The sequence below is a fragment of the Pyrus communis genome, chromosome 7, assembly GCF_963583255.1.
Source record: "Pyrus communis chromosome 7, drPyrComm1.1, whole genome shotgun sequence".
NCBI classification, from domain to species: domain Eukaryota; kingdom Viridiplantae; phylum Streptophyta; class Magnoliopsida; order Rosales; family Rosaceae; genus Pyrus; species Pyrus communis.
The window spans coordinates 8,510,342-8,525,982 of NC_084809.1; the positions used below are offsets into that span (position 1 = coordinate 8,510,342).

The 15,641-nt window shown below is 36.1% G+C and overlaps 2 protein-coding genes across 2 annotated transcripts; one reads left to right on the forward strand and one right to left on the reverse strand.

Moving 5' to 3' along the window:
- The first annotated feature begins 498 nt into the window (after nucleotides 1-498).
- Nucleotides 499-4,179, forward strand: LOC137741083 (protein NPG1-like). Its single transcript, XM_068480887.1, has 5 exons — nucleotides 499-704; nucleotides 864-1,116; nucleotides 1,218-2,428; nucleotides 2,974-3,121; nucleotides 3,390-4,179. The coding sequence occupies exons 1-5, from the start codon at nucleotides 552-554 to the stop codon at nucleotides 3,707-3,709; spliced, it is 2,085 nt and encodes a 694-aa protein (XP_068336988.1). The 5' UTR covers nucleotides 499-551; the 3' UTR covers nucleotides 3,710-4,179.
- Nucleotides 4,180-4,779: 600 nt separating this feature from the next.
- On the reverse strand, nucleotides 4,780-8,489 carry LOC137739950 (polyamine oxidase 2-like). Its single transcript, XM_068479705.1, has 10 exons — nucleotides 8,001-8,489; nucleotides 7,748-7,866; nucleotides 7,572-7,660; nucleotides 7,348-7,461; nucleotides 6,856-6,943; nucleotides 6,618-6,703; nucleotides 6,414-6,516; nucleotides 6,180-6,277; nucleotides 5,659-6,088; nucleotides 4,780-5,557 (listed from the first exon to the last, which is right to left on the reverse strand). Exons 1-10 carry the CDS (start codon nucleotides 8,038-8,040, stop codon nucleotides 5,252-5,254), a joined length of 1,473 nt encoding a protein of 490 aa, XP_068335806.1. The 5' UTR covers nucleotides 8,041-8,489; the 3' UTR covers nucleotides 4,780-5,251.
- Between the last annotated feature and the right edge of the window lie 7,152 nt (nucleotides 8,490-15,641).

Below are 15,641 nucleotides of genomic sequence, written 5' to 3' on the forward strand. Positions count from 1 at the left end.
CTGAGAAATTTTGGGAAATGGAATAGCTTCTAGTCATATGCATTTGGGCTTAGCTGAGATGAAATGTGTTACAGGTTAGATAGGGGAAACCTAAGATTCAGTTTTTTCTTCGGCTTCCAATACCCTCCCCTCAAAGTTTTGGTGGAATTTTCAGTTTAACTAGAACAATTTCCCCCACATTTTCCTGCTATCTTTTGTGTTTTTGCTTCCTGGGATGCAATGCTAACTCGGTCGAGTGGCGTGAAGGTTGTAATGCATTGTAAGGTTTTGTTTCAATTAAGTGAAAGTTTACAGTTTACAGCTTTTGACTTTTTTGCTATGCAAGTTAATGTAGATGTACACATGGAATTAGTACACATGCGCAGAATGTGTGAGGGTAGCTGGATGTTTTTACACAAATTATGTTTTATACTTCAATTGATTTTCCTGTTTGACTTATAAGAACCATGCATTTGTATGTTTGTCAGCTAAGTGTTGAGTGGATTAGAGACCGGGACAAAGGTGAAATTTGTGAACAAGGGGTGAGGGAGCAGATAATCGTGAGCCAATCAATGGAGTCTGGAGAGTATGATGAAGGCATGGTGGTTGAATTCTCTGCAAATGGGAATTCCATGAAAGCAACAGAGGTTCAGGCCAAGCTTGATGAAGGAAATATTCAGGAGGCAGAATCTTCATTACGAGATGGGCTATCACTCAATTTCGAGGTTAGTTTATGCCATCATCGATAGGTGTCAAAAAGAAACCATCTTTTACATAATTGTTTCTCTTTCTGTACGACTATTAGCACCAATCAGAGTAGTGCTTTGATGATTGATTATGACTTATCCAAGATGAAAAAAACACTCATTTCTGATAATCTACAGGAAGCAAGAGCCCTTCTTGGAAAGCTGGAGTATCAAAGAGGTAACCTAGAAGGTGCACTTCGTGTGTTTGATGGCATTGATCTTCAAGCTGCCATAGAGCGATTGCAACCTAATCTTGCTGAGAAAACACCTTCTAAGAAGGGCCGATCTCGTTCTGACTCACAGCATACAGTCCCACAGCATGCTGCTACTCTCGTTCTTGATGCCATATACTTAAAAGCCAAGTCTCTACAAAAGCTTGGGAGATTAAAAGGTTTGGTATTGTTCCAGTAATTTATGGGACAGTTTTCCATTATCTTTTACCTTGTAAGTTTGAATTAAAGTAAACTGGAATCTTGTTTTATGTGTTTGCAGAAGCTGCTAATGAATGCAACAATGTTCTTGATGCCGTGGAAAAAATATTCCATCAGGGCATACCTGATGCACAAGTAGATGGCAGATTACAAGAGACAGTCAGCCAATCTGTGGAGCTTCTTCCCGAGCTTTGGAAGCAAGCTGGCTACCCTCAAGAAGCAATATCTGCTTATAGACGTGCCCTACTTAGTCAATGGAACCTTGACAACGACCGCTGTGCAAGAATTCAGAAAGGGCTTGCTGTGTTTTTGCTGTACAGTGGAGTAGAGGCTGGTCCACCCAGTTTAGGTGCTCAGGTTGAAGGTTCATATGTCCCTAAAAATAATCTGGAGGAGGCTATTCTGCTTTTGATGATCCTTTTGAGAAAATTATCCCTAGGTAAAACGAAATGGGATTCATCATTAATGGAACATCTAATGTTTGCTTTATCTTTATGCAACCAAACTTTTGTTTTAGCCGAGCAACTTGAAGAAATCATGCCTGGAGTATATCACCGTGTTGATCGTTGGAATTCTTTAGCCCTTTGTTATTGTGGAGCAGGACAGAACCAAGAGGCTTTGAACCTATTAAGGAAGTCTTTGCACAAACATGAACGACCAGAGGAACTCATGGCATTGTTATTGGCCGCCAAAATCTGCAGTGAGGATTCCCATGTTGCAGCTGAGGGAGTGGGATATGCACAAAGGGCTATTAGCAATGCTCAGGGGTTGGATGAATATTTAAAGGGTGTGGGACTTCGCTTGTTGGGTCTTTGTTTGGTGAAGCAAGCAAAAGTTTCTTCCTCTGACTTCGAGAGGTCTCGTCTTCAGTCTGAAGCACTGAAATCACTAAATGAGGCCATTAATTTGGAGCCGAACAATTCAGATTTGGCTTTCGAGTTGGGTGTTCACTACGCTGAGCACCGAAATCTAGATACTGCTTTGCGCTATGCAAAAAAGTTCATTGATCAAACAGGGGGCTGCCTAATAAAAGGTTGGAGGTTGCTCGCTCTTGTTTTGTCTGCTCAACAACGATTTTCAGAAGCTCATGTGGTCACTGATGCTGCTTTAGATGAGACCGCAAAATGGGAACAAGGGCCACTTCTCAGGCTTAAAGCAAAGCTAAAAATCTCCCAATCGTTACCCATGGATGCAATTGAAACTTATCGTAACCTTCTTGCTTTGGTTCAAGCTCAAAGGAAATCCCTTGGGCCTCTCAGAATTAGTCTTCAGGTTAACATTCTGACTACTGCTTTACATTCTTCACTTTGTATCAAAATAGAGTCTATCCAGATTCCTCCTAAATATAAGAGTCCTCCCTAAGCTATTATTTGTAGTGGTGGGAAAGTGGTATTATATTGTGAATCTGCAATACTTTGGGAGGAAGTTTAGAAATTTGATCTGATTGTTTCATTCACGTAGTTTTTTTCAGATATTGGGGGTTGGTATGTGAACGCTGGATTAAGTTGCTTTATCTGAAGATATCGATTGGGTTGGGGCCGGGGTAGGGGTGCTTAAAAGTGGTTATGAGTTTGATTTACAAGGGGGGCCTAGTTCTGCACTTTAAAAGATGGACAATCTTTAAAATATACCAAGGTGTGTGGCACTGTCTAGTAACTGGGAAACGAGTAGTTGTTGCCATTCGATTAACATTTACTTGTTCCTCTTTCATTTTCAAAATCATTTCTGATGCAATATTTTGTGTATCTAAAATTACATTTTAAATATTTTCTCAACAAGTTGTTCCTTCCTATGTTTTTGTTCGCCTTTTTATGTAGGTTGAGAATGATAAAGTCAATGAATTTGAAGTTTGGCATGGATTATCAGACTTATACTCTAGCCTTTCATATTGGAAGGATGCTGAAATTTGTTTGAGTAAAGCCAGAGAGCTGAAGCAACACTCTGCAGAAACGCTGCACGCGGAAGGTAAGAACTAAACTCGTGTACTATAATTAATGGATTTCTAAGGCATTTCTATTCTGTTTCCTAGAAAGTGATGCATGAAAATCTCCAAAGTGTCTTTCAAGGGTGAGTTTTAATCATGAAGGAACTAAATAGTGTGACAGAAACAGAACTTTCAAACACTTCCAACACTAGGGGACCTAACGTGGCACAGAAGCCGTGTACCTTTATAGAAATGTAATGTGATCATTTGATGTGCATTATGTTGACTGTTAAGTTACATCATGTGTAGGTGTCATCTTTGAAGGACAGGGACAAATTCAGGAAGCTCTAGCCACTTATATCGATTGTCTTCTGCTAGAACCCTGTTATGTTCCGTGCAAGATTTTGATTGCTGCTCTTCTGTCAAAGATGGGATCAACGGCGTTGCCTGTGGCAAGGAGCTTGCTCTCGGATGCATTAAGGATCGATCCTAGCAATCGAAAGGCTTGGTATTACTTGGGAATAATTCACAGAGATGATGGACGAATAGGGGATGCCATAGACTGCTTCCAGGCAGCTTCCATGCTTGAAGAATCTGATCCTATTGAAAGCTTCGGCTCTGTTCACTGATGTCTCCCTCTGAAAGAGCCACTCGGGGAACTCGGAATCTGCTTAACTCTCATCTCATTCATCTGTTGAAAGGAAACATTTTTTAGAGCGTATTACGAGAAGAAACGAAAGCGAGGGAAGCAGAAGCTCATTTGGTTTTTGTGCATTGGAGAAGTGAAAATATAGGAGATTTTTTTTCTTTTATTCTTTGTTTTGTTTTCATTTTTGGAGGGCTGGTTTTTAGCAATACTTTTGCTCAGCTATGTAAATGCATGTGGTTTAACTGAGCAAAGTATTTATCTAAATGAAATTCACATATTCATTTTCTTGAGTTGTATCAATTGTATCTTCTCATTCTCTCAGTTTTGGAGGGCAGGTGTTACGCAACCGGTACACTGTTATGTAGCGTTACAAATTCACTTTATAGAACGTGTATTATTTTTTTTATTTTATCAAATATTATATTCTAATTTCATACAATATCAACTATATTGTCAACGCATATTGTAGCACGTGAATTAATAACACCTCTCAGGTAGTGCCACCAGGTACCACGCCAACAGTCCTATGGTCACCATCCTCAGCTCCATCTCCACTAGTATAAATACAAATTTTCTCCCATGGCGTACTACTGAGTTGGTTTGAAAAATCAATAGTTAGATATTGCATATAAGAATCTTAGGCTGTCCAAAGAACGTATTTTGAGGGTGACAAAAACAGGAATTTGGGTTCGGAAGTGGGTATTTGGTGCTTGCATCCACCCTAGATGGATAAGAAATGCAAGTGGGAAGAGGGCCCAGCAAGCTGCAGCAACACGTGAAGGGGGAAGTGGTGGTCCCGCGCGTCAAAAGCAAACATGACCGGGAGATTCGCTGCGGGTGGGCCGTTGTCATCCGGGCTGTCGTGCCTCCTGGGTTATGATCCTTGTGGCGAGACCAACTACATCTTTTTGTAAATCCAACGGCTCAAAATCAATTTTAACGGTAATAAAAAAATATTTAACAGCTCAAATATAAATTTAAACGGTCAAAATAATACTATTAATTAGTTCAAATCAGATATACCCACACATTTGACCATTAATGATAATATTAATTAAAATTACTTTAATATATTTTTTGTATTAATTTGGAAGGAAAAGCTGCAGCAGCAGCCAAATGAGAAAATCAACCAACGCTGAGCGGTTGATAAGTTGTAGTATTCAAATTTTACTTTGTAATTCGGGTAACGGATTATCTAAAACCAACAGAAAAGACCGCCAATTAAACGGAGGCCTACTAAATATCACAATTTATTTATAATATTCCGTTACCTATTCTTAGGCTATATTTTATAATTATAATAATATAATAATTCAGTGATCGTGCGAATACAGATATGCCACTCACATGAGACCCGCAAACACAACCACCACAGCTTGATCCACAGGGAAAACGGTAATTTTCCACACCCTTTCCCAGCCACCGCCGGCCCAACCGAAATGGCGAATTTATGAGAGCCAATATGACGTGAACGTATCTTCAAGACTTGGGTTCATGTAGCCGGAGGATGGCGACGGGGAAGTTACAGGCGGGAGATAAGAAGCGGTATAGACATGGCCTCCTCGCCCATGACTGGCTCGAACAAATCCAACTCCCCATAACGCTCAAGAACTCGCATCCTGCAGTCTTCGGCTGCCATTGCTCCAGTAGCGAATGCACCGTGCACTGAGCCTGGGAAGTCCACACTTGTTGCCTCCCCGGCAAAAAATAGGGTATCCACTGGGACCCTTAGCTTCTCGTACAGATCATGCGGTTTGCCTACCATGTCGTAGCTATAGGACCCGAGCGTGTTAACATCGCTGCCCCAGTGAGAAACAAGATACTGAATCTGCAAAGTTGGAAAGGGATCAATTAAGTTAGGGTTCAAAGATTGAACCAGACTAAGTCGCATTTCAGTGTCTGATATGGAGTTTTGAAAACAAGAATTACCGGAGTAGAAGCATCTGGAAGGATCTTCTTGAGTTGCGTAAAAGCAAAATTAGCAGCCTCTTCATCAGACATTTTCTCTATGTCTTTAGCCAGCTGCCCTGCAGGCATATAAACAAGCACAGAGTGACCAGTTGCCTTGTGAAGATTTAGAAAGTAGCTGCAGCAATAAGATGTGTCAGCAACCACTCCTAAGAACTCCACGTTTGGCCAAAACACATTTTCAAAGTGCAATACGATTTTATTCTCAATTCCCACTCCGAGGTCTTCAATGGCTGCTTCCTTCCAATCGGGTAGCTTTGGCTCAAACGTTATGCTCTTTGCTTTAAGCACACCAAGAGGAACAGCAACAACAACAGCATCCGCAACAAATGTTCTCCCATCCTCGACTGTTACCTTCACCCCATTATATCGCCTTGTTATTTTTGTGACCCTGAGAACAGGAATGTACAATGCTTGTTAGTTAAGCAGCATGCTGATTGCCTAACATATATAAAACAACATGAATAAAAAAATATGCATACCTGTGGCTCAAGCGTATGTCGAGACCTTTGGCAAGGGTGTTAATAACAGGGAGGTAACCCCTGACCATCAGACCATGACCACCAGGGAGCAGTTCTTCCTATATAAGAGAATCAAATTTTTTAAATAAATCGCCAAAAATTCGGATTAATGTACACTGACATAACAATTTACAGTTGAATTAAGACTCAGAATGGCAATGTGTTTATAAGTAATCTGATGGATGAGAAACTTGCCTGATCCCAGCATTTAAGTGAAATTGTATCAGCATCTGCTGCAAACCAACCTTCCATTCTGCACAAATACCACTGCAGTACCTTATGCGCTACTCCTTCCAACCTGTCCAACGTAAAGCATAACACTTTCTATAAACTATTTCTAGACCAACAAGACATAAACAACTGAAACAACATAATCAAATATGATTTTATATCATGTACCTTAATTCCGGTTTCCTTTCAAAAACAATTGAGATAGCACGGGCGATGGGCATGTCCTCACTAAATTCCTGTCTTACCACGTCTGTCTGCATTAAGGAAACAAAAGCATATCAAAGAATGGCCAAAATAGCAAGACACTATTTAAGGCTTAAGATAAAAGCAAAGAAACAATAAGAGCATTTCAAAAACCCAATTCTATAGCTTTAGAAAAATAAAATATACACATCAGATGACTTGCCTCCTTCAAAATGTTCTCAAATACTTCGCCAACTTTCGTGACCAAATCTTGAGGAACTTGATTCCCATCCATATCAAAGAGTGCATAGCTGCAAAGAACACACGAATATCTCCATAATGTCAGACATCCCGGTGCATATGACAGCCGGGGAGAAAGAAATCAACTTCAAAGAAAAGAGAAAGCAATGTATTACCATCACAAATATTTAAACACACTTGAACGTATCAACCATATATATATTACATTGAAGACTGCTGGTAATACTGTAAATTGTCGACGGCATACCTTGGTCATATACTAGAATGTAGGAGTATAAAGCGATGAAACAATTTAGACCCAAAAACAAAGAACCAAGCACTGTAAAACTAAAGCAATGATCACCGACAACCCCAAATTGAACAACATTTAAAATTCACATCATTTCAATACAGCCACTCATTTCAATACAACACCTACATAAAAGGAGTCTCAGTTAGAGGAAGAAATTAGTACCTTTCCAAGTCATGGTCATATAACACAGAGTTATCTCCACTCGTACGGTATAAGGGTAACCCCAGTCTCCCAATCAATGGTGCCAATGGATTCTCTTTGCATACTCCGTGCAACCTGAAGCATCAAACAACAAAATTTAGGCTTCTAAATTCCAGTCATCCGAATTCAAAATTCAGGCGAATCGAATCCCTATTACAAGCAGGCAATCCACATTCTTGGCTTACCATGATGCACCCAAATCAATAGGGAAACCGAATGAGTAATCGGTGCAAACTCGACCGCCAAGTCTATCTCGAGACTCCAACAGCACAACCTGACCATCAAAATTCAAAATTTAACCAAACCCATAACTGCAAACTTCAATGTGCAAAACACTGAGCTGGGATTTCCATCCGGGTACCTGAATTGAAGCATCGTGAAGAGCACGAGCGGCTGAAACACCCGCCATGCCGCCGCCTATAACTATTACAGAAGGAGACGGCGCCGATCGCTGCCTCTTCTCACCATTTGAGCAAAGAGCTGAATTTGCAAGCCAAAAATACCAAACAAAATTAATTTTACAAAAAATCCAGGATTACCAAAGCAGTAAAACCGTTAAAAGAAACGAACTTTTAAACCCCACATGGAAATTAAAAAGGTAAATGTGAACGGACCTCTTCGCAATTGGGGATTACTCTTGCTTCCAGACGCCATGGTGATTCAAATCGAAATTGGTATTGGAATTAAAATTTAAATTTAAACTGGGATTAAAATTAAAATTAGATAATAATAATAATAAAGGATCGAGGGCTTTCTTCTCGAATTTAAGAATGGTAAGAGGCAATTGAGGGGAGTAATGGAGAATGAAGATCAAGAGACACGTAATGAAGTGATTGGAATTGGAATTCAATGTCCTATTTGAAAAACCGAGCTCTCCCAACCAGCTCATGCGACTTTCTTGTTACCCAACGATTTCTCAAAAAGCTGCGATCGCCGATCGGATTCCGGATTCCGATTTCCGGCGAGATATCGAGCGCAATCGAACACTGGAGAGATCGGGGGGAGGTGAAAGTCGGGACTTTTGGCCGCGGATTTGGGTGCAAACTGGAATTTAGGGGGTTTTGTGAGAAATTGGTGAAAACGAAACGTGAATTCTAGAGAAAGAGAGAAAGAGAGAGAGAGAGAGATTTGGTTCCCACCGTCATGGTTGCCAGGGGTATATATAGACAGCTAGGCCAGCCCCAACAGGTTAAGGAGATAAAAGTTTTCTGTACTCGCTGGGGTAGCTGGATGTGTACTCGCTTCAGGATTGTGCCGCGTGGAGATGATATTTTGGAAATTATAGGTACTTTGATTTCAAAATTTCGCGCAAAAATGGATTTTCCCGAGTAGGGTTAAATGTGGCAACAACTGCAAAGAAAGTGAAGCGTTGTGCCGTGTACGGTATTCAACCCTCTTTATTTTTATTTTTTATTTTTTATTTTTTATTTTTTTTAACAAACGAGATTATTTATATTAAGAAATAAATAGTGGATTTAATCTTACAATAGACTAGCAATAATGTGTCTTAACTTTTAATTTTTTTTGTTTTGTTCTTTTCTTAAGTTTATCCAAGTTTTTTCTTTAAAAAAAAAAATCTAATAATTTTATTTAATGAAAATGACTAAAAACTTAATATGATTAGAAAAAAAAACTTAAAATAAGGAAGGTGTATTCAATTGAGAATTTGAGAAATTTTAATGGATTTTTATGGAGTTTAATTGATTTGTAGAGATTTCCTATGAAATTTTGATTCAATTCCCTCGAAATCTCATGGGAAGAGGTGAGATTTGTGGATGCTTAAAATACACTACGAAATCTCTCTAATTCCCTCTAATTCCTCAATTTTCTCAAATTCTTTAAAATCAATTTCTAATTGAATACACTTGGAATGTTATAAATTTATTTAAAATCCTAGTTGAATACACCTAGATTTCTAAAGATTTTAATAAACTATCTTAAAATTATAATTGAATACATCTTGAATTTCAGATAATCACTTAAAATCCTGATTAAATACCCCTAAATTTATTAAAAGAATTAAAATCCTTCAAAATCTTAATTGAATACACCCCCTAAATTAAGAAGTAAGTCTCGCGCATCTCTACCCCTCTCTCTCTCTCCCTCTCTCCCTCCTTTATCATTTCCTTTCCCACTCTTCACCCATCACCATCATCTCTCTCTTTTCTTTCCCTTGTTACAAACATCATCTCTCTTCTTTTTCACACATCAATATCATATCTCTCTTATCTCTGATGTCACTCCTTCCTCCCATCACTTTCCTTTTTTATTTATTTTGTGAGAAAATTGTTGAAATAGTCATTCAACTAAAAATCCATGATAATTGGTCTCTTTACTCATCAAAACGTGCAGATATGGTCAATTTTGTCTACTCCATCAGAATTTCATCAAAATGAGCCGTGTTGGAATGATCATTGCAACAACTTGATTAAAGTTTAGGTACCATTACTCTAATTAGGTTAAAGTTAAGGAACCATTTCTTCAATTAAGTTAAAGTTGAGGGACAATTGCTACAAATTTTCTCATTTGCTTTTCCATATTTGTCTTTTGATTCAGCCTCACGTGCGTAGCACATTACTCATTTTGATGGAAGTTCTAGCAAAGTTGATAGAAAATTGATGAGAGGTGGATGGGAGGAGAGAAAGGAGAGAGAAGATAGAGAGGTGGATGGGAGGAGAAATGAGAAAGAGAAACAAAGAGAGGGGGTGGCGATAGGTGGAAAAGGAAAGAGGGAGAGAGAGAGAAAAATGAGTCTTATTGGACCAGTTTTATTAAGCTGTTTAATTTGAGTTTTGTCTTAACTATTACATAAAGTTATTAAAATGTTTTTTTTGTTAAGATTAAAAGTTTTGAAATCATTTTCATTAATATTCATTCATAAGAAAAAAAGATAACAAACATATTTCATGTAGAACTCAGTCCAGTGAATTGTGCTACAATGGATATAATTTATGTAATTGCATTTAATTTATCAAAAAAATAAAAAATGAGATTCAAACTTAAGGGTATATGATAAATCATAAAACACACAGCTACAACCAACTTGGGTAAACAATAAATCCATATTTAAGAGATGTATTAATGCCAACAGGATCCTCTCTGGATACTTTTGGTGAAGATATTGGAATCCGTAAATCTTGTTCGTTCATCGTACATCGTGCGGTTAGTTTTTGTCAGGTATTATTTGTATTCAATTTTATATAAAAATATTTAAAATAATTTATGACTGCACGATATACGATAAACGGATATGATTCACGAATTTTTAGAATTCTCATAAAGAGGATTCGACGAGGATTTGCATTCGTATTAATGTACCACTTTTGTGGGCTTTGTGTAAATAAGGTTATATTTACGTGTCAAATTAATTATTTGCGCGCATCTTTTAAGAGAATGATAGGAGTTGGGTTAATATTGAATAATAAGAGAACAGGAGTAGTATTATAAAGGGCTAATCAGATGCTTTTCCATCTCAATTGAATCTTTATCATTTTGTCACACACTCGCATCATCGAAACAACCTGAACTTTGAGAGGTAGTTTGGCTCATTTGAAAAGGAAGCAGATTGTCTGCCCTTCTTTTTGGTGTTCTTCTCATCTTTTCATATTTTATGTGGTCACGGTTAAGCCACGTTAATATTTTATATTAATTTTTTTATAAAAATAATAAGACAAAAAATAATATGAATATAAAATGTTAACGTGACTTAACCGTGACTGCACAAATAAGAAGGAATGAGAAGAGCACCCAAACAAAAGGGTAAACAATCTGCCTCCATTTAAAAAAGTACCTTCGAAACTTGCACACACAAGGACAAATCTTCCTCAGACTGAGAAGTGTAAACTTGTGGGAATTCCGGAATAGACACAATAGTCACGCAATGTAAAAATATGTTGCATGCAAAATTTCTACAATATAACATGTTTGCAGACAAATACACTCGTGATATTGACATTCCACTCCTCTTCCTATTTGGTGATATTTATATAAAAATAAATGTGGTCATCCCAAGCATCATCTGATGTTTTATTTCAACCGTCAAACATGGAAACTGGTGAAACCAACTAATTCATAAATATTAATATTGATGTGAGTGGAATCTTTAGATCTTACGATAATGACGTCTCAAATTCTTATTAATTATTTTCTAACTTTTAAGATAATCTAGCCAGTCATTTTTAATTATAGTGTCACACATAGGACTTTCATTGCCACTATTTTCGCTTATCAGGTCTTCCAATAACAATAAACTAGAGTTAAATGAATAATGTAAAATTAAAAGATTAAATAAATGTCGATGTTGAAATGAAAAGTCATATCTAATTACTATTTTTAAATTCACGTGGATCGTAACTTGAAAACGAAAAATACTAGAGAAATTACGTTTTTACATCACCTTGATCATGCAGATATATATTACGTTAGTGTTGTATAGTTTTTTAAGCGTTATAAAAGTTTGTATGTTCTAAAATGATGAAATGAACTAAAGGTTTGTATGTTCTAAAGATCAAGAATGATATGAGGTAAAAGTTGTTATCAAATCGGATCATATACTTTGAATGATGAAATGAAATAAAGGTTGGAAGTAATACCAATTAATTAATTATTAGGGTTTGTTAGTCAATAACAAAGACATGTAGAGAGGATATATAATTGATCACCAAACCATGCATTAAGAAGAAGAAAGAAAAAAAAACCTGGCTTCTTAAAGTTGAGGAGGAGTTCCTCCTCAAAATACTTTTGTGGCTTCTTTACAGAATTTCATTTTATGATCGAGATTGTTGATATTATAAATCATTATATAAAGAACATCTTTGCAAAAAATGCATTAAAACTAAGATCATTTCATCAATAATTGTAACAAATAGATAGACCGTTTGTAATGCTTTTACTGAATCCGTCTATCTATTTCCATATAGTTCGATGACAAAAATCTTAGTTTAATTGATTTTTTACAAAGATGATATTTATATAATAATTTAGGGTAAATTGCCGTTTGACCCCTAAACTATAATCCCAGTTGAAATTGAGCTCCTAAACTATTTTTTTTAGTAAATTAACCCACTAAACTATTTAAAATCAATCAATTAACCCCTTGTCATTAGAATGTGAAATCAATTTTGTCAAATTCAAGGGAAAATTAGTCCTTTCTTGATCAATTGTTACTTATCAGCTATAACTACCAATAAAATTTTGACACATGGATACAAAATAATCCAGAAACATATAGCATAATGAGAAAGTATTAAAAAAAAAAAACCAACACATTATTTTGTTTTCACATGTCATAATTTTATTGGTGGTTATAGTTGACAAGTAAGAATTAATGAAGGAAAAACTAATTTTCCCTTGAATTTGACGAAATAGTAGATGAAATCTACTAACAAGGGGTCAATTGACTGATTTCAAATAGTTCAAGGGGTTAATTTACCAAAAAAATAGTTCACAGGTCAATTTCAATTGGAGTAATAGTTCAAGAGGTCATTTGACAGTTTATCCAATAATTTATGATATGAACGATCTCAATTATAAACACAAAATTCTATAAATTGATCACGTAGTATCTAGAGTTCCTCCTAACCCTTGAGGAGTCAAATCCTTATTTAAAATAAAAAAATAAAAAAAAATAAAAAAATAAAAAAAGGTATTTGATCGCCAAACCTTTTTATGTATCATGAGTGACGACTCTTTAATTATAGGCCCCGCTTATTATTATTATGAAAACCACCAAGTTGGACCACTCCCTAAGGCTATCCATAGAGAAAATGAAACGTAACCGAAACCGGTAGCTGTCGGCCTCCCTTTTTAGTAAATTTTCCCTGCCTCAGCAGTCGGCATCAGATGAGTGCCTTTTCAGAAACAAAAGGAGCCCCAAATCCAACTATCCTACCACCCATCAAGTTCATGATCGTTTTTTAAGTTCATCATCGTTTTTAAGTGGTAAAAAATATATGATATTCATTTAACTTTTACTGATGAAACAGAGATGACTCTTTCTACAGGACTACATCAATATTCTACGAAAAAATGTAAGGGAGACTCTCAAAAGTGACTTTTCATAAACTCTATATTTATCTTATATCTTTGACACAATGTTTTATAATGTTGACATAAAAATTAACTTTAAGTTGTGACGTATCAGAAAGTTTCACTTTGAGAGCCTTCTTAGCATTTCTCATGTTCTACATACATGGAGTCTCCTTCCACGTAACTACAACTAGTGATTGAGGACTTGCAGCCAATTGTCAATCCCAACAATTATATATATTTATAGGGTGGAAAAAATAAAGAAAGCAATATAGCAATAATCGAAGAGAAACCAAGTTGCTAATGGAGGGTGATTAGGCATGACAAATGCTTATGCAGTGTGTAGGTTGATGGATGCAATTCTAAACCCTAAATCCTAAATCAATCGTCACATGTATTATATAATATATTATCTCAAAATATGATATCTTTAACATTTTTCATCAAGGTTTAATAGAATTTACCGAAAAGGTTGAGATTTAAGAGATGGTTGGAGGGCAACCGACAAGAGGAGTTATACTATACATGAGGCTAGCTCAAGCAGTACTAGCTAAAATACGTGGGGCATTTCTAACAGTACTGGCTAAATTTTTTTTATTGTAACTAGACATATGACTCGCATATCATCTATCCATATCTAAACTATTTATTAAGGGAAGAGCCATGTCAACTACTTTTCCATAATTCTTATCATGTCGTCATTTTTCTAATATATTTTTCGCTTAGAGAATCATTATTATCACTCCAAAAATCTCATTCTACATTCCAAACTTTCTATATTAGAAAAGAAAAATACGTTTGTAAGGAGTGTAGAATGTGATTTTTTTAATGGCAATAACACTTCCCTTCGCTTATTATATATTAGGGATATTTCGTATAATTTTTTTTATCAGGGCTATCTATGTCAATTACTAAAATTTTCACAATATCAATAAGTTCTCTTAACTATTTAGCATATGTGCATTGCTCATAAACCCATAACTTCTGGTTAGATTTTTTTTAATTTTTTTTAGAAAAATAATATTATCTATACTAAGAAGGTGATGGGTAGGCTAAGCCTGGACTACCAATAATATTGTTCAAATTCGTCTTTGGCGAGAATTGAACCTAAAACCTCTCACTTGCAAGTGAAGATGAATACCACTAAATTGTAGTACTAAGTGACTCATTTTAGTTAGATTTTCATTAATACAAAAAGTCCTTTGGTTAATAAGAAAAATTAGAAGAGATAGAAAGTTCATAATCCAATAATAAAATAATACTTTTGAATTTGAAACATACACGCCTTCCTTTTGAGGATTAAAAAACCAAAAAAAAAAAAAAAAAAAAAAAAAAAAAAAAAAAAAAAAAAAAAACCGAAAGGAGTAACATACAAAGGGTTAGATCTTTTCAATGTAGTTTTAATTACTAGCAGCCTAATTTTGCAGAATTGGAGCAAATGCCAAATGATTTTCCTTACCTAATTACGTACCAAATGTTTCAGCTCATATGATTTCTTGGTGATCCTACTTACCAATGCTTTGCACAAGGATTATCAGCCACAAACTTTTACATAACTAAATAAACAATGATTAAATTAGATTAATCCATTCAATATTGCTCTTTCATTACTCAGGCCGGTCAGCACCGACCACGTTTTTTTCAAAGCCCCCAAAGGCTCAAACGCCATTTCTGTGCAGAGGTTGAAATGTCAAGGGGAAAGGGACGTTCACATTCATGAGGATTATGCATGGGGGCACTTGACCAACCACGTGTTGAAAATACATAAATAATTCGTGTTTAATTTGTTGTCGCAAAATTATCTTTCTATGGGGGTGTAAACCAAAGGTCACGTAAGTATCCTACTTTCCACTCCTCCGCTTGAGGATTTTGTCAAGCCAGAGGCTTTGGGACATAAGTCGGTGGCTTGGGGACACGTGCATCCTTTCATTTGCTGACGTTTGTTTTGTTTTTCTTTCTCCCCAAATGGAGTTTATTCAGGCTTTTGAACCCGTAACTCAAGGCTGGTTTGGTATTACTGTATTTTAAAAAAAAAAATATTTTTGCTGTGCTGTGAAATAAAGTAGTAGAGTGTTTGGTAAATTTTTTTGTAAAAGTACTTTTGAAAAAAAGAAGAAGCATTGTTATAGTGTTTGGTAAACTTTTATGTAAAACAGATGTGAAAAAAAGTCGGTTTTTCAAAGCTGGGTTTTGCAGCTTCTTGTTTTTGGCTTTTTTTCACCCAAAAC